The 25,120-nt window shown below is 39.9% G+C and overlaps 2 protein-coding genes across 10 annotated transcripts in view; both read right to left on the reverse strand.

Annotated features, from left to right (window-relative positions):
* LOC145279885 (ketohexokinase-like) overlaps nt 1–25,120 on the reverse strand; it is a 376,201-nt gene that overhangs the window by 160,082 nt on the left and 190,999 nt on the right. The gene's annotated exons all lie outside the window — the stretch shown is intronic.
* Nucleotides 1–25,120, reverse strand: part of LOC145280169 (uncharacterized) — a 49,066-nt gene that overhangs the window by 21,727 nt on the left and 2,219 nt on the right. The window contains exon 2 of the mRNA XM_080131933.1: nt 1,883–2,182. Within this exon, the coding sequence (XP_079988059.1) occupies nt 1,883–2,182 (300 nt within the window). The remainder of the gene's footprint in view (nt 1–1,882; nt 2,183–25,120) is intronic.

Genomic DNA, 25,120 nt, shown 5'->3' on the forward strand with positions numbered 1-25,120 from the left:
TGCATGGAAGTAATGTGCAGTACTCCACTTTGATTTGATCACTTTTGCTGCATGGAAGTAATGTGCAGTACTCCACTTTGATTTGATCACTTTTGCTGCATGGAAGTAATGTGCAGTACTCCACTTTGATTTGATCACTTTTGCTGCATGGAAGTAATGTGCAGTACTCCACTTTGATTTGATCACTTTTGCTGCATGGAAGTAATGTGCAGTACTCCACTTTGATTTGATCACTTTTGCTGCATGGAAGTAATGTGCAGTACTCCACTTTGATTTGATCACTTTTGCTGCATGGAAGTAATGTGCAGTACTCCACTTTTATTTGATTACTTTTGCTGCATGGAAGTAATGTGCAGTACTCCACTTTGATTTGAACCCTTTTGCTGCATGGAAGTAATGTGCAGTACTCCACTTTGATTTGATCACTTTTGCTGCATGGAAGTAATGTGCAGTACTCCACTTTGATTTGATCACTTTTGCTGCATGGAAGTAATGCGCAGTACTCCACTTTGATTTGAACCCTTTTGCTGCATGGAAGTAATGTGCAGTACTCCACTTTGATTTGATCACTTTTGCTGCATGGAAGTAATGTGCAGTACTCCACTTTGATTTGATCACTTTTGCTGCATGGAAGTAATGTGCAGTACTCCACTTTGATTTGAACCCTTTTGCTGCATGGAAGTAATGTGCAGTACTCCACTTTGATTTGAACCCTTTTGCTGCATGGAAGTAATGTGCAGTACTCCACTTTGATTTGATCACTTTTGCTGCATGGAAGTAATGTGCAGTACTCCACTTTGATTTGATCACTTTTGCTGCATGGAAGTAATGTGCAGTACTCCAATTTGATTTGATCACTTTTGCTGCATGGAAGTAATGTGCAGTACTCCACTTTGATTTGAACCCTTTTGCTGCATGGAAGTAATGTGCAGTACTCCACTTTGATTTGATCACTTTTGCTGCATGGAAGTAATGTGCAGTACTCCACTTTGATTTGATCACTTTTGCTGCATGGAAGTAATGTGCAGTACTCCACTTTGATTTGAACCCTTTTGCTTCATGGAAGTAATGTGCAGTACTCCACTTTGATTTGATCACTTTTGCTGCATGGAAGTAATGTGCAGTACTCCACTTTGATTTGATCACTTTTGCTGCATGGAAGTAATGTGCAGTACTCCACTTTGATTTGAACCCTTTTGCTGCATGGAAGTAATGTGCAGTACTCCACTTTGATTTGATCACTTTTGCTGCATGGAAGTAATGTGCAGTACTCCACTTTGATTTGATCACTTTTGCTGCATGGAAGTAATGTGCAGTACTCCACTTTGATTTGAACCCTTTTGCTGCATGGAAGTAATGTGCAGTACTCCACTTTGATTTGATCACTTTTGCTGCATGGAAGTAATGTGCAGTACTCCACTTTGATTTGATCACTTTTGCTGCATGGAAGTAATGTGCAGTACTCCACTTTGATTTGATCACTTTTGCTGCATGGAAATAATGTGCAGTACTCCACTTTGATTTGATCACTTTTGCTGCATGGAAGTAATGTGCAGTACTCCACTTTGATTTGATCACTTTTGCTGCATGGAAGTAATGTGCAGTACTCCACTTTGATTTGATTACTTTTGCTGCATGGAAGTAATGTGCAGTACTCCACTTTGATTTGATCACTTTTGCTGCATGGAAGTAATGTGCAGTACTCCACTTTGATTTGATCACTTTTGCTGCATGGAAGTAATGTGCAGTACTCCACTTTGATTTGATCACTTTTGCTGCATGGAAGTAATGTGCAGTACTCCACTTTGATTTGAACCCTTTTGCTGCATGGAAGTAATGTGCAGTACTCCACTTTGATTTGATCACTTTTGCTGCATGGAAGTAATGTGCAGTACTCCACTTTGATTTGATCACTTTTTCTGCATGGAAGTAATGTGCAGTACTCCACTTTGATTTGATCACTTTTGCTGCATGGAAGTAATGTGCAGTACTCCACTTTGATTTGATCACTTTTGCTGCATGGAAGTAATGTGCAGTACTCCACTTTGATTTGATCACTTTTGCTGCATGGAAGTAATGTGCAGTACTCCACTTTGATTTGATTACTTTTGCTGCATGGAAGTAATGTGCAGTACTCCACTTTGATTTGATCACTTTTGCTGCATGGAAGTAATGTGCAGTACTATACTTTTATTTGATCACTTTTGCTGCATGGAAGTAATGTGCAGTACTCCACTTTGATTTGAACCCTTTTGCTGCATGGAAGTAATGTGCAGTACTCCACTTTGATTTGATCACTTTTGCTGCATGGAAGTAATGTGCAGTACTCCACTTTGATTTGATCACTTTTGCTGCATGGAAGTAATGCGCAGTACTCCACTTTGATTTGAACCCTTTTGCTGCATGGAAGTAATGTGCAGTACTCCACTTTGATTTGATCACTTTTGCTGCATGGAAGTAATGTGCAGTACTCCACTTTGATTTGATCACTTTTGCTGCATGGAAGTAATGTGCAGTACTCCACTTTGATTTGAACCCTTTTGCTGCATGGAAGTAATGTGCAGTACTCCACTTTGATTTGAACCCTTTTGCTGCATGGAAGTAATGTGCAGTACTCCACTTTGATTTGATCACTTTTGCTGCATGGAAGTAATGTGCAGTACTCCACTTTGATTTGATCACTTTTGCTGCATGGAAGTAATGTGCAGTACTCCACTTTGATTTGATCACTTTTGCTGCATGGAAGTAATGTGCAGTACTCCACTTTGATTTGATCACTTTTGCTGCATGGAAGTAATGTGCAGTACTCCACTTTGATTTGATCACTTTTGCTGCATGGAAGTAATGTGCAGTACTCCACTTTGATTTGATCACTTTTGCTGCATGGAAGTAATGTGCAGTACTCCACTTTGATTTGATTACTTTTGCTGCATGGAAGTAATGTGCAGTACTCCACTTTGATTTGATCACTTTTGCTGCATGGAAGTAATGTGCAGTACTCCACTTTTATTTGATCACTTTTGCTGCATGGAAGTAATGTGCAGTACTCCACTTTGATTTGAACCCTTTTGCTGCATGGAAGTAATGTGCAGTACTCCACTTTGATTTGATCACTTTTGCTGCATGGAAGTAATGTGCAGTACTCCACTTTGATTTGATCACTTTTGCTGCATGGAAGTAATGCGCAGTACTCCACTTTGATTTGAACCCTTTTGCTGCATGGAAGTAATGTGCAGTACTCCACTTTGATTTGATCACTTTTGCTGCATGGAAGTAATGTGCAGTACTCCACTTTGATTTGATCACTTTTGCTGCATGGAAGTAATGTGCAGTACTCCACTTTGATTTGAACCCTTTTGCTGCATGGAAGTAATGTGCAGTACTCCACTTTGATTTGAACCCTTTTGCTGCATGGAAGTAATGTGCAGTACTCCACTTTGATTTGATCACTTTTGCTGCATGGAAGTAATGTGCAGTACTCCACTTTGATTTGATCACTTTTGCTGCATGGAAGTAATGTGCAGTACTCCACTTTGATTTGATCACTTTTGCTGCATGGAAGTAATGTGCAGTACTCCACTTTGATTTGAACCCTTTTGCTGCATGGAAGTAATGTGCAGTACTCCACTTTGATTTGATCACTTTTGCTGCATGGAAGTAATGTGCAGTACTCCACTTTGATTTGATCACTTTTGCTGCATGGAAGTAATGTGCAGTACTCCACTTTGATTTGAACCCTTTTGCTTCATGGAAGTAATGTGCAGTACTCCACTTTGATTTGATCACTTTTGCTGCATGGAAGTAATGTGCAGTACTCCACTTTGATTTGATCACTTTTGCTGCATGGAAGTAATGTGCAGTACTCCACTTTGATTTGAACCCTTTTGCTGCATGGAAGTAATGTGCAGTACTCCACTTTGATTTGATCACTTTTGCTGCATGGAAGTAATGTGCAGTACTCCACTTTGATTTGATCACTTTTGCTGCATGGAAGTAATGTGCAGTACTCCACTTTGAATTGAACCCTTTTGCTGCATGGAAGTAATGTGCAGTACTCCACTTTGATTTGATCACTTTTGCTGCATGGAAGTAATGTGCAGTACTCCACTTTGATTTGAACCCTTTTGCTGCATGGAAGTAATGTGCAGTACTCCACTTTGATTTGATCACTTTTGCTGCATGGAAGTAATGTGCAGTACTCCACTTTGATTTGATCACTTTTGCTGCATGGAAGTAATGTGCAGTACTCCACTTTGATTTGATCACTTTTGCTGCATGGAAGTAATGTGCAGTACTCCACTTTGATTTGAACCCTTTTGCTGCATGGAAGTAATGTGCAGTACTCCACTTTGATTTGATCACTTTTGCTGCATGGAAGTAATGTGCAGTACTCCACTTTGATTTGATCACTTTTGCTGCATGGAAGTAATGTGCAGTACTCCACTTTGATTTGAACCCTTTTGCTGCATGGAAGTAATGTGCAGTACTCCACTTTGATTTGATCACTTTTGCTGCATGGAAGTAATGTGCAGTACTCCACTTTGATTTGATCACTTTTGCTGCATGGAAGTAATGTGCAGTACTCCACTTTGATTTGATCACTTTTGCTGCATGGAAGTAATGTGCAGTACTCCACTTTGATTTGAACCCTTTTGCTGCATGGAAGTAATGTGCAGTACTCCACTTTGATTTGATCACTTTTGCTGCATGGAAGTAATGTGCAGTACTCCACTTTGATTTGAACCCTTTTGCTGCATGGAAGTAATGTGCAGTCCTCCACTTTGATTTGATCACTTTTGCTGCATGGAAGTAATGTGCAGTACTCCACTTTGATTTGATCACTTTTGCTGCATGGAAGTAATGTGCAGTACTCCACTTTGATTTGATCACTTTTGCTGCATGGAAGTAATGTGCAGTACTCCACTTTGATTTGATCACTTTTGCTGCATGGAAGTAATGTGCAGTACTCCACTTTGATTTGATCACTTTTGCTGCATGGAAGTAATGTGCAGTACTCCACTTTGATTTGATCACTTTTGCTGCATGGAAGTAATGTGCAGTACTCCACTTTGATTTGAACCCTTTTGCTGCATGGAAGTAATGTGCAGTACTCCACTTTGATTTGATCACTTTTGCTGCATGGAAGTAATGTGCAGTACTCCACTTTGATTTGATCACTTTTGCTGCATGGAAGTAATGTGCAGTACTCCACTTTGATTTGAACCCTTTTGCTGCATGGAAGTAATGTGCAGTCCTCCACTTTGATTTGATCACTTTTGCTGCATGGAAGTAATGTGCAGTACTCCACTTTGATTTGATCACTTTTGCTGCATGGAAGTAATGTGCAGTACTCCACTTTGATTTGATCACTTTTGCTGCATGGAAGTAATGTGCAGTACTCCACTTTGATTTGATCACTTTTGCTGCATGGAAGTAATGTGCAGTACTCCACTTTGATTTGATCACTTTTGCTGCATGGAAGTAATGTGCAGTACTCCACTTTGATTTGATCACTTTTGCTGCATGGAAGTAATGTGCAGTACTCCACTTTGATTTGATCACTTTTGCTGCATGGAAGTAATGTGCAGTACTCCACTTTGATTTGAACCCTTTTGCTGCATGGAAGTAATGTGCAGTACTCCACTTTGATTTGATCACTTTTGCTGCATGGAAGTAATGTGCAGTACTCCACTTTGATTTGATCACTTTTGCTGCATGGAAGTAATGTGCAGTACTCCACTTTGATTTGATCACTTTTGCTGCATGGAAGTAATGTGCAGTACTCCACTTTGATTTGAACCCTTTTGCTGCATGGAAGTAATGTGCAGTACTCCATTTTGATTTGATCACTTTTGCTGCATGGAAGTAATGTGCAGTACTCCACTTTGATTTGAAACCTTTTGCTGCATGGAAGTAATGTGCAGTACTCCACTTTGATTTGATCACTTTTGCTGCATGGAAGTAATGTGCAGTACTCCACTTTGATTTGATCACTTTTGCTGCATGGAAGTAATGTGCAGTACTCCACTTTGATTTGATCACTTTTGCTGCATGGAAGTAATGTGCAGTACTCCACTTTGATTTGATAACTTTTGCTGCATGGAAGTAATGTGCAGTACTCCACTTTGATTTGATCACTTTTGCTGCATGGAAGTAATGTGCAGTACTCCACTTTGATTTGATCACTTTTGCTGCATGGAAGTAATGTGCAGTACTCCACTTTGATTTGAACCCTTTTGCTGCATGGAAGTAATGTGCAGTACTCCACTTTGATTTGATCACTTTTGCTGCATGGAAGTAATGTGCAGTACTCCACTTTGATTTGATCACTTTTGCTGCATGGAAGTAATGTGCAGTACTCCACTTTGATTTGATCACTTTTGCTGCATGGAAATAATGTGCAGTACTCCACTTTGATTTGAACCCTTTTGCTGCATGGAAGTAATGTGCAGTACTCCACTTTGATTTGATCACTTTTGCTGCATGGAAGTAATGTGCAGTACTCCACTTTGATTTGATTACTTTTGCTGCATGGAAGTAATGTGCAGTACTCCACTTTGATTTGATCACTTTTGCTGCATGGAAGTAATGTGCAGTACTCCACTTTGATTTGATCACTTTTGCTGCATGGAAGTAATGTGCAGTACTCCACTTTGATTTGATCACTTTTGCTGCATGGAAGTAATGTGCAGTACTCCACTTTGATTTGAACCCTTTTGCTGCATGGAAGTAATGTGCAGTACTCCACTTTGATTTGATCACTTTTGCTGCATGGAAGTAATGTGCAGTACTCCACTTTGATTTGATCACTTTTGCTGCATGGAAGTAATGTGCAGTACTCCACTTTGATTTGATCACTTTTGCTGCATGGAAATAATGTGCAGTACTCCACTTTGATTTGAACCCTTTTGCTGCATGGAAGTAATGTGCAGTACTCCACTTTGATTTGATCACTTTTGCTGCATGGAAGTAATGTGCAGTACTCCACTTTGATTTGAACCCTTTTGCTGCATGGAAGTAATGTGCAGTACTCCACTTTGATTTGATCACTTTTGCTGCATGGAAGTAATGTGCAGTACTCCACTTTGATTTGATCACTTTTGCTGCATGGAAGTAATGTGCAGTACTCCACTTTGATTTGATCACTTTTGCTGCATGCAAATAATGTGCAGTACTCCACTTTGATTTGATCACTTTTGCTGCATGGAAGTAATGTGCAGTACTCCACTTTGATTTGATCACTTTTGCTGCATGGAAGTAATGTGCAGTACTCCACTTTGATTTGATTACTTTTGCTGCATGGAAGTAATGTGCAGTACTCCACTTTGATTTGATCACTTTTGCTGCATGGAAGTAATGTGCAGTACTCCACTTTGATTTGATCACTTTTGCTGCATGGAAGTAATGTGCAGTACTCCACTTTGATTTGATCACTTTTGCTGCATGGAAATAATGTGCAGTACTCCACTTTGATTTGAACCCTTTTGCTGCATGGAAGTAATGTGCAGTACTCCACTTTGATTTGATCACTTTTGCTGCATGGAAGTAATGTGCAGTACTCCACTTTGATTTGAACCCTTTTGCTGCATGGAAGTAATGTGCAGTACTCCACTTTGATTTGATCACTTTTGCTGCATGGAAGTAATGTGCAGTACTCCACTTTGATTTGATCACTTTTGCTGCATGGAAGTAATGTGCAGTACTCCACTTTGATTTGATCACTTTTGCTGCATGGAAATAATGTGCAGTACTCCACTTTGATTTGATCACTTTTGCTGCATGGAAGTAATGTGCAGTACTCCACTTTGATTTGATCACTTTTGCTGCATGGAAGTAATGTGCAGTACTCCACTTTGATTTGATCACTTTTGCTGCATGGAAGTAATGTGCAGTACTCCACTTTGATTTGAACCCTTTTGCTGCATGGAAGTAATGTGCAGTACTCCACTTTGATTTGATCACTTTTGCTGCATGGAAGTAATGTGCAGTACTCCACTTTGATTTGAACCCTTTTGCTGCATGGAAGTAATGTGCAGTACTCCACTTTGATTTGATCACTTTTGCTGCATGGAAGTAATGTGCAGTACTCCACTTTGATTTGATCACTTTTGCTGCATGGAAGTAATGTGCAGTACTCCACTTTGATTTGATCACTTTTGCTGCATGGAAATAATGTGCAGTACTCCACTTTGATTTGATCACTTTTGCTGCATGGAAGTAATGTGCAGTACTCCACTTTGATTTGATCACTTTTGCTGCATGGAAGTAATGTGCAGTACTCCACTTTGATTTGATTACTTTTGCTGCATGGAAGTAATGTGCAGTACTCCACTTTGATTTGATCACTTTTGCTGCATGGAAGTAATGTGCAGTACTCCACTTTGATTTGATCACTTTTGCTGCATGGAAGTAATGTGCAGTACTCCACTTTGATTTGATCACTTTTGCTGCATGGAAGTAATGTGCAGTACTCCACTTTGATTTGAACCCTTTTGCTGCATGGAAGTAATGTGCAGTACTCCACTTTGATTTGATCACTTTTGCTGCATGGAAGTAATGTGCAGTACTCCACTTTGATTTGATCACTTTTGTTGCATGGAAGTAATGTGCAGTACTCCACTTTGATTTGATCACTTTTGCTGCATGGAAGTAATGTGCAGTACTCCACTTTGATTTGATCACTTTTGCTGCATGGAAGTAATGTGCAGTACTCCACTTTGATTTGATCACTTTTGCTGCATGGAAGTAATGTGCAGTACTCCACTTTGATTTGATTACTTTTGCTGCATGGAAGTAATGTGCAGTACTCCACTTTGATTTGATCACTTTTGCTGCATGGAAGTAATGTGCAGTACTCCACTTTGATTTGATCACTTTTGCTGCATGGAAGTAATGTGCAGTACTCCACTTTGATTTGATCACTTTTGCTGCATGGAAGTAATGTGCAGTACTCCACTTTGATTTGAACCCTTTTGCTGCATGGAAGTAATGTGCAGTACTCCACTTTGATTTGAACCCTTTTGCTGCATGGAAGTAATGTGCAGTACTCCACTTTGATTTGATCACTTTTGCTGCATGGAAGTAATGTGCAGTACTCCACTTTGATTTGATCACTTTTGCTGCATGGAAGTAATGTGCAGTACTCCACTTTGATTTGATCACTTTTGCTGCATGCAAATAATGTGCAGTACTCCACTTTGATTTGATCACTTTTGCTGCATGGAAGTAATGTGCAGTACTCCACTTTGATTTGAACCCTTTTGCTGCATGGAAGTAATGTGCAGTACTCCACTTTGATTTGATCACTTTTGCTGCATGGAAGTAATGTGCAGTACTCCACTTTGATTTGATCACTTTTGCTGCATGGAAGTAATGTGCAGTACTCCACTTTGATTTGATCACTTTTGCTGCATGGAAATAATGTGCAGTACTCCACTTTGATTTGAACCCTTTTGCTGCATGGAAGTAATGTGCAGTACTCCACTTTGATTTGATCACTTTTGCTGCATGGAAGTAATGTGCAGTACTCCACTTTGATTTGAACCCTTTTGCTGCATGGAAGTAATGTGCAGTACTCCACTTTGATTTGATCACTTTTGCTGCATGGAAGTAATGTGCAGTACTCCACTTTGATTTGATCACTTTTGCTGCATGGAAGTAATGTGCAGTACTCCACTTTGATTTGATCACTTTTGCTGCATGGAAATAATGTGCAGTACTCCACTTTGATTTGATCACTTTTGCTGCATGGAAGTAATGTGCAGTACTCCACTTTGATTTGATCACTTTTGCTGCATGAAAGTAATGTGCAGTACTCCACTTTGATTTGAACCCTTTTGCTGCATGGAAGTAATGTGCAGTACTCCACTTTGATTTGATCACTTTTGCTGCATGGAAGTAATGTGCAGTACTCCACTTTGATTTGATCACTTTTGCTGCATGGAAGTAATGTGCAGTACTCCACTTTGATTTGATCACTTTTGCTGCATGGAAGTAATGTGCAGTACTCCACTTTGATTTGAACCCTTTTGCTGCATGGAAGTAATGTGCAGTACTCCACTTTGATTTGATCACTTTTGCTGCATGGAAGTAATGTGCAGTACTCCACTTTGATTTGATCACTTTTGCTGCATGGAAGTAATGTGCAGTACTCCACTTTGATTTGATCACTTTTGCTGCATGGAAGTAATGTGCAGTACTCCACTTTGATTTGATCACTTTTGCTGCATGGAAGTAATGTGCAGTACTCCACTTTGATTTGATCACTTTTGCTGCATGGAAGTAATGTGCAGTACTCCACTTTGATTTGATCACTTTTGCTGCATGGAAGTAATGTGCAGTACTCCACTTTGATTTGATCACTTTTGCTGCATGGAAGTAATGTGCAGTACTCCACTTTGATTTGAACCCTTTTGCTGCATGGAAGTAATGTGCAGTACTCCACTTTGATTTGATCACTTTTGCTGCATGGAAGTAATGTGCAGTACTCCACTTTGATTTGATCACTTTTGCTGCATGGAAGTAATGTGCAGTACTCCACTTTGATTTGAACCCTTTTGCTGCATGGAAGTAATGTGCAGTACTCCACTTTGATTTGAACCCTTTTGCTGCATGGAAGTAATGTGCAGTACTCCACTTTGATTTGATCACTTTTGCTGCATGGAAGTAATGTGCAGTACTCCACTTTGATTTGATCACTTTTGCTGCATGGAAGTAATGTGCAGTACTCCACTTTGATTTGATCACTTTTGCTGCATGCAAATAATGTGCAGTACTCCACTTTGATTTGATCACTTTTGCTGCATGGAAGTAATGTGCAGTACTCCACTTTGATTTGAAACCTTTTGCTGCATGGAAGTAATGTGCAGTACTCCACTTTGATTTGATCACTTTTGCTGCATGGAAGTAATGTGCAGTACTCCACTTTGATTTGATCACTTTTGCTGCATGGAAGTAATGTGCAGTACTCCACTTTGATTTGATCACTTTTGCTGCATGGAAGTAATGTGCAGTACTCCACTTTGATTTGAACCCTTTTGCTGCATGGAAGTAATGTGCAGTACTCCACTTTGATTTGATCACTTTTGCTGCATGGAAGTAATGTGCAATACTCCACTTTGATTTGAACCCTTTTGCTGCATGGAAGTAATGTGCAGTACTCCACTTTTATTTGATCACTTTTGCTGCATGGAAGTAATGTGCAGTACTCCACTTTGATTTGATCACTTTTGCTGCATGGAAGTAATGTGCAGTACTCCACTTTGATTTGATCACTTTTGCTGCATGGAAATAATGTGCAGTACTCCACTTTGATTTGAACCCTTCTGCTGCATGGAAGTAATGTGCAGTACTCCACTTTGATTTGATCACTTTTGCTGCATGGAAGTAATGTGCAGTACTCCACTTTGATTTGATCACTTTTGCTGCATGGAAGTAATGTGCAGTACTCCACTTTGATTTGAACCCTTTTGCTGCATGGAAGTAATGTGCAGTACTCCACTTTGATTTGATCACTTTTGCTGCATGGAAGTAATGTGCAGTACTCCACTTTGATTTGATCACTTTTGCTGCATGGAAGTAATGTGCAGTACTCCACTTTGATTTGATCACTTTTGCTGCATGGAAGTAATGTGCAGTACTCCACTTTGATTTGATCACTTTTGCTGCATGGAAGTAATGTGCAGTACTCCACTTTGATTTGAACCCTTTAGCTGCATGGAAGTAATGTGCAGTACTCCACTTTGATTGATCACTTTTGCTGCATGGAAGTAATGTGCAGTACTCCACTTTGATTTGATCACTTTTGCTGCATGGAAGTAATGTGCAGTACTCCACTTTGATTTGATCACTTTTGCTGCATGGAAATAATGTGCAGTACTCCACTTTGATTTGAACCCTTTTGCTGCATGGAAGTAATGTGCAGTACTCCACTTTGATTTGATCACTTTTGCTGCATGGAAGTAATGTGCAGTACTCCACTTTGATTTGATTACTTTTGCTGCATGGAAGTAATGTGCAGTACTCCACTTTGATTTGATCACTTTTGCTGCATGGAAGTAATGTGCAGTACTCCACTTTGATTTGATCACTTTTGCTGCATGGAAGTAATGTGCAGTACTCCACTTTGATTTGATCACTTTTGCTGCATGGAAGTAATGTGCAGTACTCCACTTTGATTTGAACCCTTTTGCTGCATGGAAGTAATGTGCAGTACTCCACTTTGATTTGATCACTTTTGCTGCATGGAAGTAATGTGCAGTACTCCACTTTGATTTGATCACTTTTGCTGCATGGAAGTAATGTGCAGTACTCCACTTTGATTTGATCACTTTTGCTGCATGGAAATAATGTGCAGTACTCCACTTTGATTTGAACCCTTTTTGCTGCATGGAAGTAATGTGCAGTACTCCACTTTGATTTGATCACTTTTGCTGCATGGAAGTAATGTGCAGTACTCCACTTTGATTTGAACCCTTTTGCTGCATGGAAGTAATGTGCAGTACTCCACTTTGATTTGATCACTTTTGCTGCATGGAAGTAATGTGCAGTACTCCACTTTGATTTGATCACTTTTGCTGCATGGAAGTAATGTGCAGTACTCCACTTTGATTTGATCACTTTTGCTGCATGCAAATAATGTGCAGTACTCCACTTTGATTTGATCACTTTTGCTGCATGGAAGTAATGTGCAGTACTCCACTTTGATTTGATCACTTTTGCTGCATGGAAGTAGTGTGCAGTACTCCACTTTGATTTGATTACTTTTGCTGCATGGAAGTAATGTGCAGTACTCCACTTTGATTTGATCACTTTTGCTGCATGGAAGTAATGTGCAGTACTCCACTTTGATTTGATCACTTTTGCTGCATGCAAATAATGTGCAGTACTCCACTTTGATTTGAACCCTTTTGCTGCATGGAAGTAATGTGCAGTACTCCACTTTGATTTGATCACTTTTGCTGCATGGAAGTAATGTGCAGTACTCCACTTTGATTTGAACCCTTTTGCTGCATGGAAGTAATGTGCAGTACTCCACTTTGATTTGATCACTTTTGCTGCATGGAAGTAATGTGCAGTACTCCACTTTGATTTGATCACTTTTGCTGCATGGAAGTAATGTGCAGTACTCCACTTTGATTTGATCACTTTTGCTGCATGGAAATAATGTGCAGTACTCCACTTTGATTTGATCACTTTTGCTGCATGGAAGTAATGTGCAGTACTCCACTTTGATTTGATCACTTTTGCTGCATGGAAGTAATGTGCAGTACTCCACTTTGATTTGATCACTTTTGCTGCATGGAAGTAATGTGCAGTACTCCACTTTGATTTGAACCCTTTTGCTGCATGGAAGTAATGTGCAGTACTCCACTTTGATTTGATCACTTTTGCTGCATGGAAGTAATGTGCAGTACTCCACTTTGATTTGAACCCTTTTGCTGCATGGAAGTAATGTGCAGTACTCCACTTTGATTTGATCACTTTTGCTGCATGGAAGTAATGTGCAGTACTCCACTTTTATTTGATCACTTTTGCTGCATGGAAGTAATGTGCAGTACTCCACTTTGATTTGATCACTTTTGCTGCATGGAAATAATGTGCAGTACTCCACTTTGATTTGATCACTTTTGCTGCATGGAAGTAATGTGCAGTACTCCACTTTGATTTGATCACTTTTGCTGCATGGAAGTAATGTGCAGTACTCCACTTTGATTTGATTACTTTTGCTGCATGGAAGTAATGTGCAGTACTCCACTTTGATTTGATCACTTTTGCTGCATGGAAGTAATGTGCAGTACTCCACTTTGATTTGATCACTTTTGCTGCATGGAAGTAATGTGCAGTACTCCACTTTGATTTGATCACTTTTGCTGCATGGAAGTAATGTGCAGTACTCCACTTTGATTTGAACCCTTTTGCTGCATGGAAGTAATGTGCAGTACTCCACTTTGATTTGATCACTTTTGCTGCATGGAAGTAATGTGCAGTACTCCACTTTGATTTGATCACTTTTGCTGCATGGAAGTAATGTGCAGTACTCCACTTTGATTTGATCACTTTTGCTGCATGGAAGTAATGTGCAGTACTCCACTTTGATTTGATCACTTTTGCTGCATGGAAGTAATGTGCAGTACTCCACTTTGATTTGATCACTTTTGCTGCATGGAAGTAATGTGCAGTACTCCACTTTGATTTGATTACTTTTGCTGCATGGAAGTAATGTGCAGTACTCCACTTTGATTTGATCACTTTTGCTGTATGGAAGTAATGTGCAGTACTCCACTTTGATTTGATCACTTTTGCTGCATGGAAGTAATGTGCAGTACTCAACTTTGATTTGATCACTTTTGCTGCATGGAAGTAATGTGCAGTACTCCACTTTGATTTGAACCCTTTTGCTGCATGGAAGTAATGTGCAGTACTCCACTTTGATTTGAACCCTTTTGCTGCATGGAAGTAATGTGCAGTACTCCACTTCGATTTGATCACTTTTGCTGCATGGAAGTAATGTGCAGTACTCCACTTTGATTTGATCACTTTTGCTGCATGGAAGTAATGTGCAGTACTCCACTTTGATTTGATCACTTTTGCTGCATGCTAATAATGTGCAGTACTCCACTTTGATTTGAACCCTTTTGCTGCATGGAAGTAATGTGCAGTACTCCACTTTGATTTGATCACTTTTGCTGCATGGAAGTAATGTGCAGTACTCCACTTTGATTTGAACCCTTTTGCTGCATGGAAGTAATGTGCAGTACTCCACTTTGATTTGATCACTTTTGCTGCATGGAAGTAATGTGCAGTACTCCACTTTGATTTGATCACTTTTGCTGCATGGAAGTAATGTGCAGTACTCCACTTTGATTTGATCACTTTTGCTGCATGGAAATAATGTGCAGTACTCCACTTTGATTTGAACCCTTTTGCTGCATGGAAGTAATGTGCAGTACTCCACTTTGATTTGATCACTTTTGCTGCATGGAAGTAATGTGCAGTACTCCACTTTGATTTGAACCCTTTTGCTGCATGGAAGTAATGTGCAGTACTCCACTTTGATTTGATCACTTTTGCTGCATGGAAGTAATGTGCAGTACTCCACTTTGATTTGATCACTTTTGCTGCATGGAAGTAATGTGCAGTACTCCACTTTGATTTGATCACTTTTGCTGCATGGAAATAATGTGCAGTACTCCACTTTGATTTGATCACTTTTGCTGCATGGAAGTAATGTGCAGTACTCCACTTTGATTTGATCACTTTTGCTGCATGGAAGTAATGTGCAGTACTCCACTTTGATTTGAACCCTTTTGCTGCATGGAAGTAATGTGCAGTACTCCACTTTGATTTGATCACTTTTGCTGCATGGAAGTAATGTGCAGTACTCCACTTTGATTTGATCACTTTTGCTGCATGGAAGTAATGTGCAGTACTCCACTTTGATTTGATCACTTTTGCTGCATGGAAGTAATGTGCAGTACTCCACTTTGATTTGAACCCTTTTGCTGCATGGAAGTAATGTGCAGTACTCCACTTTGATTTGATCACTTTTGCTGCATGGAAGTAATGTGCAGTACTCCACTTTGATTTGATCACTTTTGCTGCATGGAAGTAATGTGCAGTACTCCACTTTGATTTGATCACTTTTGCTGCATGGAAATAATGTGCAGTACTCCACTTTGATTTGAACCCTTTTGCTGCATGGAAGTAATGTGCAGTACTCCACTTTGATTTGATCACTTTTGCTGCATGGAAGTAATGTGCAGTACTCCACTTTGATTTGAACCCTTTTGCTGCATGGAAGTAATGTGCAGTACTCCACTTTGATTTGATCACTTTTGCTGCATGGAAGTAATGTGCAGTACTCCACTTTGATTTGATCACTTTTGCTGCATGGAAGTAATGTGCAGTACTCCACTTTGATTTGATCACTTTTGCTGCATGGAAGTAATGTGCAGTACTCCACTTTGATTTGATCACTTTTGCTGCATGGAAGTAATGTGCAGTACTCCACTTTGATTTGATCACTTTTGCTGCATGGAAGTAATGTGCAGTACTCCACTTTGATTTGAAACCTTTTTCTGCATGGAAGTAATGTGCAGTACTCCACTTTGATTTGATCACTTTTGCTGCATGGAAGTAATGTGCAGTACTCCACTTTGATTTGATCACTTTTGCTGCATGGAAGTAATGTGCAGTACTCCACTTTGATTTGATCACTTTTGCTGCATGGAAGTAATGTGCAGTACTCCACTTTGATTTGAACCCTTTTGCTGCATGGAAGTAATGTGCAGTACTCCACTTTGATTTGATCACTTTTGCTGCATGGAAGTAATGTGCAGTACTCCACTTTGATTTGAACCCTTTTGCTGCATGGAAGTAATGTGCAAACTCCACTTTGATTTGATCACTTTTGCTGCATGGAAGTAATGTGCAGTACTCCACTTTGATTTGATCACTTTTGCTGCATGGAAGTAATGTGCAGTACTCCACTTTGATTTGATCACTTTTGCTGCATGGAAGTAATGTGCAGTACTCCACTTTGATTTGATCACTTTTGCTGCATGGAAGTAATGTGCAGTACTCCACTTTGATTTGATCACTTTTGCTGCATGGAAGTAATGTGCAGTACTCCACTTTGATTTGAACCCTTTTGCTGCATGGAAGTAATGTGCAGTACTCCACTTTGATTTGATCACTTTTGCTGCATGGAAGTAATGTGCAGTACTCCACTTTGATTTGATCACTTTTGCTGCATGGAAGTAATGTGCAGTACTCCACTTTGATTTGATCACTTTTGCTGCATGGAAATAATGTGCAGTACTCCACTTTGATTTGAACCCTTCTGCTGCATGGAAGTAATGTGCAGTACTCCACTTTGATTTGATCACTTTTGCTGCATGGAAGTAATGTGCAGTACTCCACTTTGATTTGATCACTTTTGCTGCATGGAAGTAATGTGCAGTACTCCACTTTGATTTGAACCCTTTTGCTGCATGGAAGTAATGTGCAGTACTCCACTTTGATTTGATCACTTTTGCTGCATGGAAGTAATGTGCAGTACTCCACTTTGATTTGATCACTTTTGCTGCATGGAAGTAATGTGCAGTACTCCACTTTGATTTGATCACTTTTGCTGCATGGAAGTAATGTGCAGTACTCCACTTTGATTTGATCACTTTTGCTGCATGGAAGTAATGTGCAGTACTCCACTTTGATTTGATCACTTTTGCTGCATGCAAATAATGTGCAGTACTCCACTTTGATTTGAACCCTTTTGCTGCATGGAAGTAATGTGCAGTACTCCACTTTGATTTGATCACTTTTGCTGCATGGAAGTAATGTGCAGTACTCCACTTTGATTTGAACCCTTTTGCTGCATGGAAGTAATGTGCAGTACTCCACTTTGATTTGATCACTTTTGCTGCATGGAAGTAATGTGCAGTACTCCACTTTGATTTGATCACTTTTGCTGCATGGAAGTAATGTGCAGTACTCCACTTTGATTTGATCACTTTTGCTGCATGGAAATAATGTGCAGTACTCCGCTTTGATTTGAACCCTTTTGCTGCATGGAAGTAATGTGCAGTACTCCACTTTGATTTGATCACTTTTGCTGCATGGAAGTAATGTGCAGTACTCCACTTTGATTTGAACCCTTTTGCTGCATGGAAGTAATGTGCAGTACTCCACTTTGATTTGATCACTTTTGCTGCATGGAAGTAATGTGCAGTACTCCACTTTGATTTGATCACTTTTGCTGCATGGAAGTAATGTGCAGTACTCCACTTTGATTTGATCACTTTTGCTGCATGGAAGTAATGTGCAGTACTCCACTTTGATTTGATCACTTTTGCTGCATGGAAATAATGTGCAGTACTCCACTTTGATTTGATCACTTTTGCTGCATGGAAGTAATGTGCAGTACTCCACTTTGATTTGATCACTTTTGCTGCATGGAAGTAATGTGCAGTACTCCACTTTGATTTGAACCCTTTTGCTGCATGGAAGTAATGTGCAGTACTCCACTTTGATTTGATCACTTTTGCTGCATGGAAGTAATGTGCAGTACTCCACTTTGATTTGATCACTTTTGCTGCATGGAAGTAATGTGCAGTACTCCACTTTGATTTGATCACTTTTGCTGCATGGAAGTAATGTGCAGTACTCCACTTTGATTTGAACCCTTTTGCTGCATGGAAGTAATGTGCAGTACTCCACTTTGATTTGATCACTTTTGCTGCATGGAAGTAATGTGCAGTACTCCACTTTGATTTGATCACTTTTGCTGCATGGAAGTAATGTGCAGTACTCCACTTTGATTTGATCACTTTTGCTGCATGGAAATAATGTGCAGTACTCCACTTTGATTTGAACCCTTTTGCTGCATGGAAGTAATGTGCAGTACTCCACTTTGATTTGATCACTTTTGCTGCATGGAAGTAATGTGCAGTACTCCACTTTGATTTGATCACTTTTGCTGCATGGAAGTAATGTGCAGTACTCCACTTTGATTTGAACCCTTTTGCTGCATGGAAGTAATGTGCAGTACTCCACTTTGATTTGATCACTTTTGCTGCATGGAAGTAATGTGCAGTACTCCACTTTGATTTGATCACTTTTGCTGCATGGAAGTAATGTGCAGTACTCCACTTTGATTTGATCACTTTTGCTGCATGGAATAATGTGCAGTACTCCACTTTGATTTGATCACTTTTGCTGCATGGAAGTAATGTGCAGTACTCCACTTTGATTTGATCACTTTTGCTGCATGGAAGTAATGTGCAGTACTCCACTTTGATTTGATCACTTTTGCTGCATGGAAGTAATGTGCAGTACTCCACTTTGATTTGAAACCTTTTGCTGCATGGAAGTAATGTGCAGTACTCCACTTTGATTTGATCACTTTTGCTGCATGGAAGTAATGTGCAGTACTCCACTTTGATTTGATCACTTTTGCTGCATGGAAGTAATGTGCAGTACTCCACTTTGATTTGATCACTTTTGCTGCATGGAAGTAATGTGCAGTACTCCACTTTGATTTGAACCCTTTTGCTGCATGGAAGTAATGTGCAGTACTCCACTTTGATTTGATCACTTTTGCTGCATGGAAGTAATGTGCAGTACTCCACTTTGATTTGAACCCTTTTGCTGCATGGAAGTAATGTGCAAACTCCACTTTGATTTGATCACTTTTGCTGCATGGAAGTAATGTGCAGTACTCCACTTTGATTTGATCACTTTTGCTGCATGGAAGTAATGTGCAGTACTCCACTTTGATTTGAACCCTTTTGCTGCATGGAAGTAATGTGCAGTACTCCACTTTGATTTGATCACTTTTGCTGCATGGAAGTAATGTGCAGTACTCCACTTTGATTTGATCACTTTTGCTGCATGGAAGTAATGTGCAGTACTCCACTTTGATTTGAACCCTTTTGCTGCATGGAAGTAATGTGCAGTACTCCACTTTGATTTGATCACTTTTGCTGCATGGAAGTAATGTGCAGTACTCCACTTTGATTTGATCACTTTTGCTGCATGGAAGTAATGTGCAGTACTCCACTTTGATTTGATCACTTTTGCTGCATGGAAATAATGTGCAGTACTCCACTTTGATTTGAACCCTTCTGCTGCATGGAAGTAATGTGCAGTACTCCACTTTGATTTGATCACTTTTGCTGCATGGAAGTAATGTGCAGTACTCCACTTTGATTTGATCACTTTTGCTGCATGGAAGTAATGTGCAGTACTCCACTTTGATTTGAACCCTTTTGCTGCATGGAAGTAATGTGCAGTACTCCACTTTGATTTGATCACTTTTGCTGCATGGAAGTAATGTGCAGTACTCCACTTTGATTTGATCACTTTTGCTGCATGGAAGTAATGTGCAGTACTCCACTTTGATTTGATCACTTTTGCTGCATGGAAGTAATGTGCAGTACTCCACTTTGATTTGATCACTTTTGCTGCATGGAAGTAATGTGCAGTACTCCACTTTGATTTGATCACTTTTGCCGCATGGAAGTAATGTGCAGTACTCCACTTTGATTTGATCACTTTTGCTGCATGGAAGTAATGTGCAGTACTCCACTTTGATTTGAAACCTTTTGCTGCATGGAAGTAATGTGCAGTACTCCACTTTGATTTGATCACTTTTGCTGCATGGAAGTAATGTGCAGTACTCCACTTTGATTTGATCACTTTTGCTGCATGGAAGTAATGTGCAGTACTCCACTTTGATTTGATCACTTTTGCTGCATGGAAGTAATGTGCAGTACTCCACTTTGATTTGAACCCTTTTGCTGCATGGAAGTAATGTGCAGTACTCCACTTTGATTTGATCACTTTTGCTGCATGGAAGTAATGTGCAGTACTCCACTTTGATTTGAACCCTTTTACTGCATGGAAGTAATGTGCAAACTCCACTTTGATTTGATCACTTTTGCTGCATGGAAGTAATGTGCAGTACTCCACTTTGATTTGAACCCTTTTGCTGCATGGAAGTAATGTGCAGTACTCCACTTTGATTTGAACCCTTTTGCTGCATGGAAGTAATGTGCAGTACTCCACTTTGATTTGATCACTTTTGCTGCATGGAAGTAATGTGCAGTACTCCACTTTGATTTGATCACTTTTGCTGCATGGAAGTAATGTGCAGTACTCCACTTTGATTTGATCACTTTTGCTGCATGGAAATAATGTGCAGTACTCCACTTTGATTGGAACCCTTTTGCTGCATGGAAGTAATGTGCAGTACTCCACTTTGATTTGAACCCTTTTGCTGCATGGAAATAATGTGCAGTACTCCACTTTGATTTGATCACTTTTGCTGCATGGAAGTAATGTGCAGTACTCCACTTTTATTTGATCACTTTTGCTGCATGGAAGTAATGTGCAGTACTCCACTTTGATTTGATCACTTTTGCTGCATGGAAGTAATGTGCAGTACTCCACTTTGATTTGATCACTTTTGCTGCATGGAAGTAATGTGCAGTACTCCACTTTGATTTGATCACTTTTGCTGCATGGAAGTAATGTGCAGTACTCGACTTTGATTTGAACCCTTTTGCTGCATGGAAGTAATGTGCAGTACTCCACTTTGATTTGATCACTTTTGCTGCATGGAAGTAATGTGCAAACTCCACTTTGATTTGATCACTTTTGCTGCATGGAAGTAATGTGCAGTACTCCACTTTGATTTGAACCCTTTTGCTGCATGGAAGTAATGTGCAGTACTCCACTTTGATTTGATCACTTTTGCTGCATGGAAGTAATGTGCAGTACTCCACTTTGATTTGAACCCTTTTGCTGCATGGAAGTAATGTGCAGTACTCCACTTTGATTTGATCACTTTTGCTGCATGGAAGTAATGTGCAGTACTCCACTTTGATTTGATCACTTTTGCTGCATGGAAGTAATGTGCAGTACTCCACTTTGATTTGATCACTTTTGCTGCATGGAAGTAATGTGCAGTACTCCACTTTGATTTGATCACTTTTGCTGCATGGAAGTAATGTGCAGTACTCCACTTTGATTTGATCACTTTTGCTGCATGGAAGTAATGTGCAGTACTCCACTTTGATTTGAACCCTTTTGCTGCATGGAAGTAATGTGCAGTACTCCACTTTGATTTGATCACTTTTGCTGCATGGAAGTAATGTGCAGTACTCCACTTTGATTTGATCACTTTTGCTGCATGGAAGTAATGTGCAGTACTCCACTTTGATTTGAATCCTTTTGCTGCATGGAAGTAATGTGCAGTACTCCACTTTGATTTGATCACTTTTGCTGCATGGAAGTAATGTGCAGTACTCCACTTTGATTTGAACCCTTTTGCTGCATGGAAGTAATGTGCAGTACTCCACTTTGATTTGATCACTTTTGCTGCATGGAAGTAATGTGCAGTACTCCACTTTGATTTGATCACTTTTGCTGCATGGAAGTAATGTGCAGTACTCCACTTTGATTTGATCACTTTTGCTGCATGGAAGTAATGTGCAGTACTCCACTTTGATTTGATCACTTTTGCTGCATGGAAGTAATGTGCAGTACTCCACTTTGATTTGAACCCTTTTGCTGCATGGAAGTAATGTGCAGTACTCCACTTTGATTTGATCACTTTTGCTGCATGGAAGTAATGTGCAGTACTCCACTTTGATTTGATCACTTTTGCTGCATGGAAGTAATGTGCAGTACTCCACTTTGATTTGAACCCTTTTGCTGCATGGAAGTAATGTGCAGTACTCCACTTTGATTTGATCACTTTTGCTGCATGGAAGTAATGTGCAGTACTCCACTTTGATTTGATCACTTTTGCTGCATGGAATAATGTGCAGTACTCCACTTTGATTTGAACCCTTTTGCTGCATGGAAGTAATGTGCAGTACTCCACTTTGATTTGATCACTTCTGCTACATGGAAGTAATGTGCAGTACTCCACTTTGATTTGAACCCTTTTGCTGCATGGAAGTAATGTGCAGTACTCCACTTTGATTTGAACCCTTTTGCTGCATGGAAGTAATGTGCAGTACTCCACTTTGATTTGATCACTTTTGCTGCATGGAAGTAATGTGCAGTACTCCACTTTGATTTGAACCCTTTTGCTGCATGGAAGTAATGTGCAGTACTCAACTTTGATTTGATCACTTTTGCTGCATGGAATAATGTGCAGTACTCCACTTTGATTTGAACCCTTTTGCTGCATGGAAGTAATGTGCAGTACTCCACTTTGATTTGATCACTTTTGCTGCATGGAATAATGTGCAGTACTCCACTTTGATTTGATCACTTTTGCTGCATGGAAGTAATGTGCAGTACTCCACTTTGATTTGAACCCTTTTGCTGCATGGAAGTAATGTGCAGTACTCCACTTTGATTTGATCACTTTTGCTGCATGGAAGTAATGTGCAGTACTCCACTTTGATTTGATCACTTTTGCTGCATGGAATAATGTGCAGTACTCCACTTTGATTTGAACCCTTTTGCTGCATGGAAATAATGTGCAGTACTCCACTTTGATTTGAACCCTTTTGCTGCATGGAAGTAATGTGCAGTACTCCACTTTGATTTGATCACTTTTGCTGCATGGAAGTAATGTGCAGTACTCCACTTTGATTTGAACCCTTTTGCTGCATGGAAGTAATGTGCAGTACTCCACTTTGATTTGATCACTTTTGCTGCATGGAAGTAATGTGCAGTACTCCACTTTGATTTGATCACTTTTGCTGCATGGAAGTAATGTGCAGTACTCCACTTTGATTTGATCACTTTTGCTGCATGGAAATAATGTGCAGTACTCCACTTTGATTTGAACCCTTTTGCTGCATGGAAGTAATGTGCAGTACTCCACTTTGATTTGATCACTTTTGCTGCATGGAAGTAATGTGCAGTACTCCACTTTGATTTGAACCCTTTTGCTGCATGGAAGTAATGTGCAGTACTCCACTTTGATTTGAACACTTTTGCTGCATGGAAGTAATGTGCAGTACTCCACTTTGATTTGATCACTTTTGCTGCATGGAAGTAATGTGCAGTACTCCACTTTGATTTGAACACTTTTGCTGCATGGAAGTAATGTGCAGTACTCCACTTTGATTTGATCACTTTTGCTGCATGGAAGTAATGTGCAGTACTCCACTTTGATTTGAACCCTTTTGCTGCATGGAAGTAATGTGCAGTACTCCACTTTGATTTGATCACTTTTGCTGCATGGAAGTAATGTGCAGTACTCCACTTTGATTTGAACCCTTTTGCTGCATGGAAGTAATGTGCAGTACTCCACTTTGATTTGATCACTTTTGCTGCATGGAAGTAATGTGCAGTACTCCACTTTGATTTGATCACTTTTGCTGCATGGAAGTAATGTGCAGTACTCCACTTTGATTTGAACCCTTTTGCTGCATGGAAGTAATGTGCAGTACTCCACTTTGATTTGATCACTTTTGCTGCATGGAAGTAATGTGCAGTACTCCACTTTGATTTGATCACTTTTGCTGCATGGAATAATGTGCAGTACTCCACTTTGATTTGAACCCTTTTGCTGCATGGAAGTAATGTGCAGTACTCCACTTTGATTTGATCACTTCTGCTACATGGAAGTAATGTGCAGTACTCCACTTTGATTTGAACCCTTTTGCTGCATGGAAGTAATGTGCAGTACTCCACTTTGATTTGAACCCTTTTGCTGCATGGAAGTAATGTGCAGTACTCCACTTTGATTTGATCACTTTTGCTGCATGGAAGTAATGTGCAGTACTCCACTTTGATTTGAACCCTTTTGCTGCATGGAAGTAATGTGCAGTACTCAACTTTGATTTGATCACTTTTGCTGCATGGAATAATGTGCAGTACTCCACTTTGATTTGAACCCTTTTGCTGCATGGAAGTAATGTGCAGTACTCCACTTTGATTTGATCACTTTTGCTGCATGGAATAATGTGCAGTACTCCACTTTGATTTGATCACTTTTGCTGCATGGAAGTAATGTGCAGTACTCCACTTTGATTTGAACCCTTTTGCTGCATGGAAGTAATGTGCAGTACTCCACTTTGATTTGATCACTTTTGCTGCATGGAAGTAATGTGCAGTACTCCACTTTGATTTGATCACTTTTGCTGCATGGAATAATGTGCAGTACTCCACTTTGATTTGAACCCTTTTGCTGCATGGAAATAATGTGCAGTACTCCACTTTGATTTGAACCCTTTTGCTGCATGGAAGTAATGTGCAGTACTCCACTTTGATTTGATCACTTTTGCTGCATGGAAGTAATGTGCAGTACTCCACTTTGATTTGAACCCTTTTGCTGCATGGAAGTAATGTGCAGTACTCCACTTTGATTTGATCACTTTTGCTGCATGGAAGTAATGTGCAGTACTCCACTTTGATTTGATCACTTTTGCTGCATGGAAGTAATGTGCAGTACTCCACTTTGATTTGATCACTTTTGCTGCATGGAAATAATGTGCAGTACTCCACTTTGATTTGAACCCTTTTGCTGCATGGAAGTAATGTGCAGTACTCCACTTTGATTTGATCACTTTTGCTGCATGGAAGTAATGTGCAGTACTCCACTTTGATTTGAACCCTTTTGCTGCATGGAAGTAATGTGCAGTACTCCACT

The sequence above is a fragment of the Euprymna scolopes genome, chromosome 7, assembly GCF_053919585.1.
Source record: "Euprymna scolopes isolate OS-2025 chromosome 7, ASM5391958v1, whole genome shotgun sequence".
Classification (NCBI taxonomy): Eukaryota; Metazoa; Mollusca; class Cephalopoda; order Sepiida; family Sepiolidae; genus Euprymna; species Euprymna scolopes.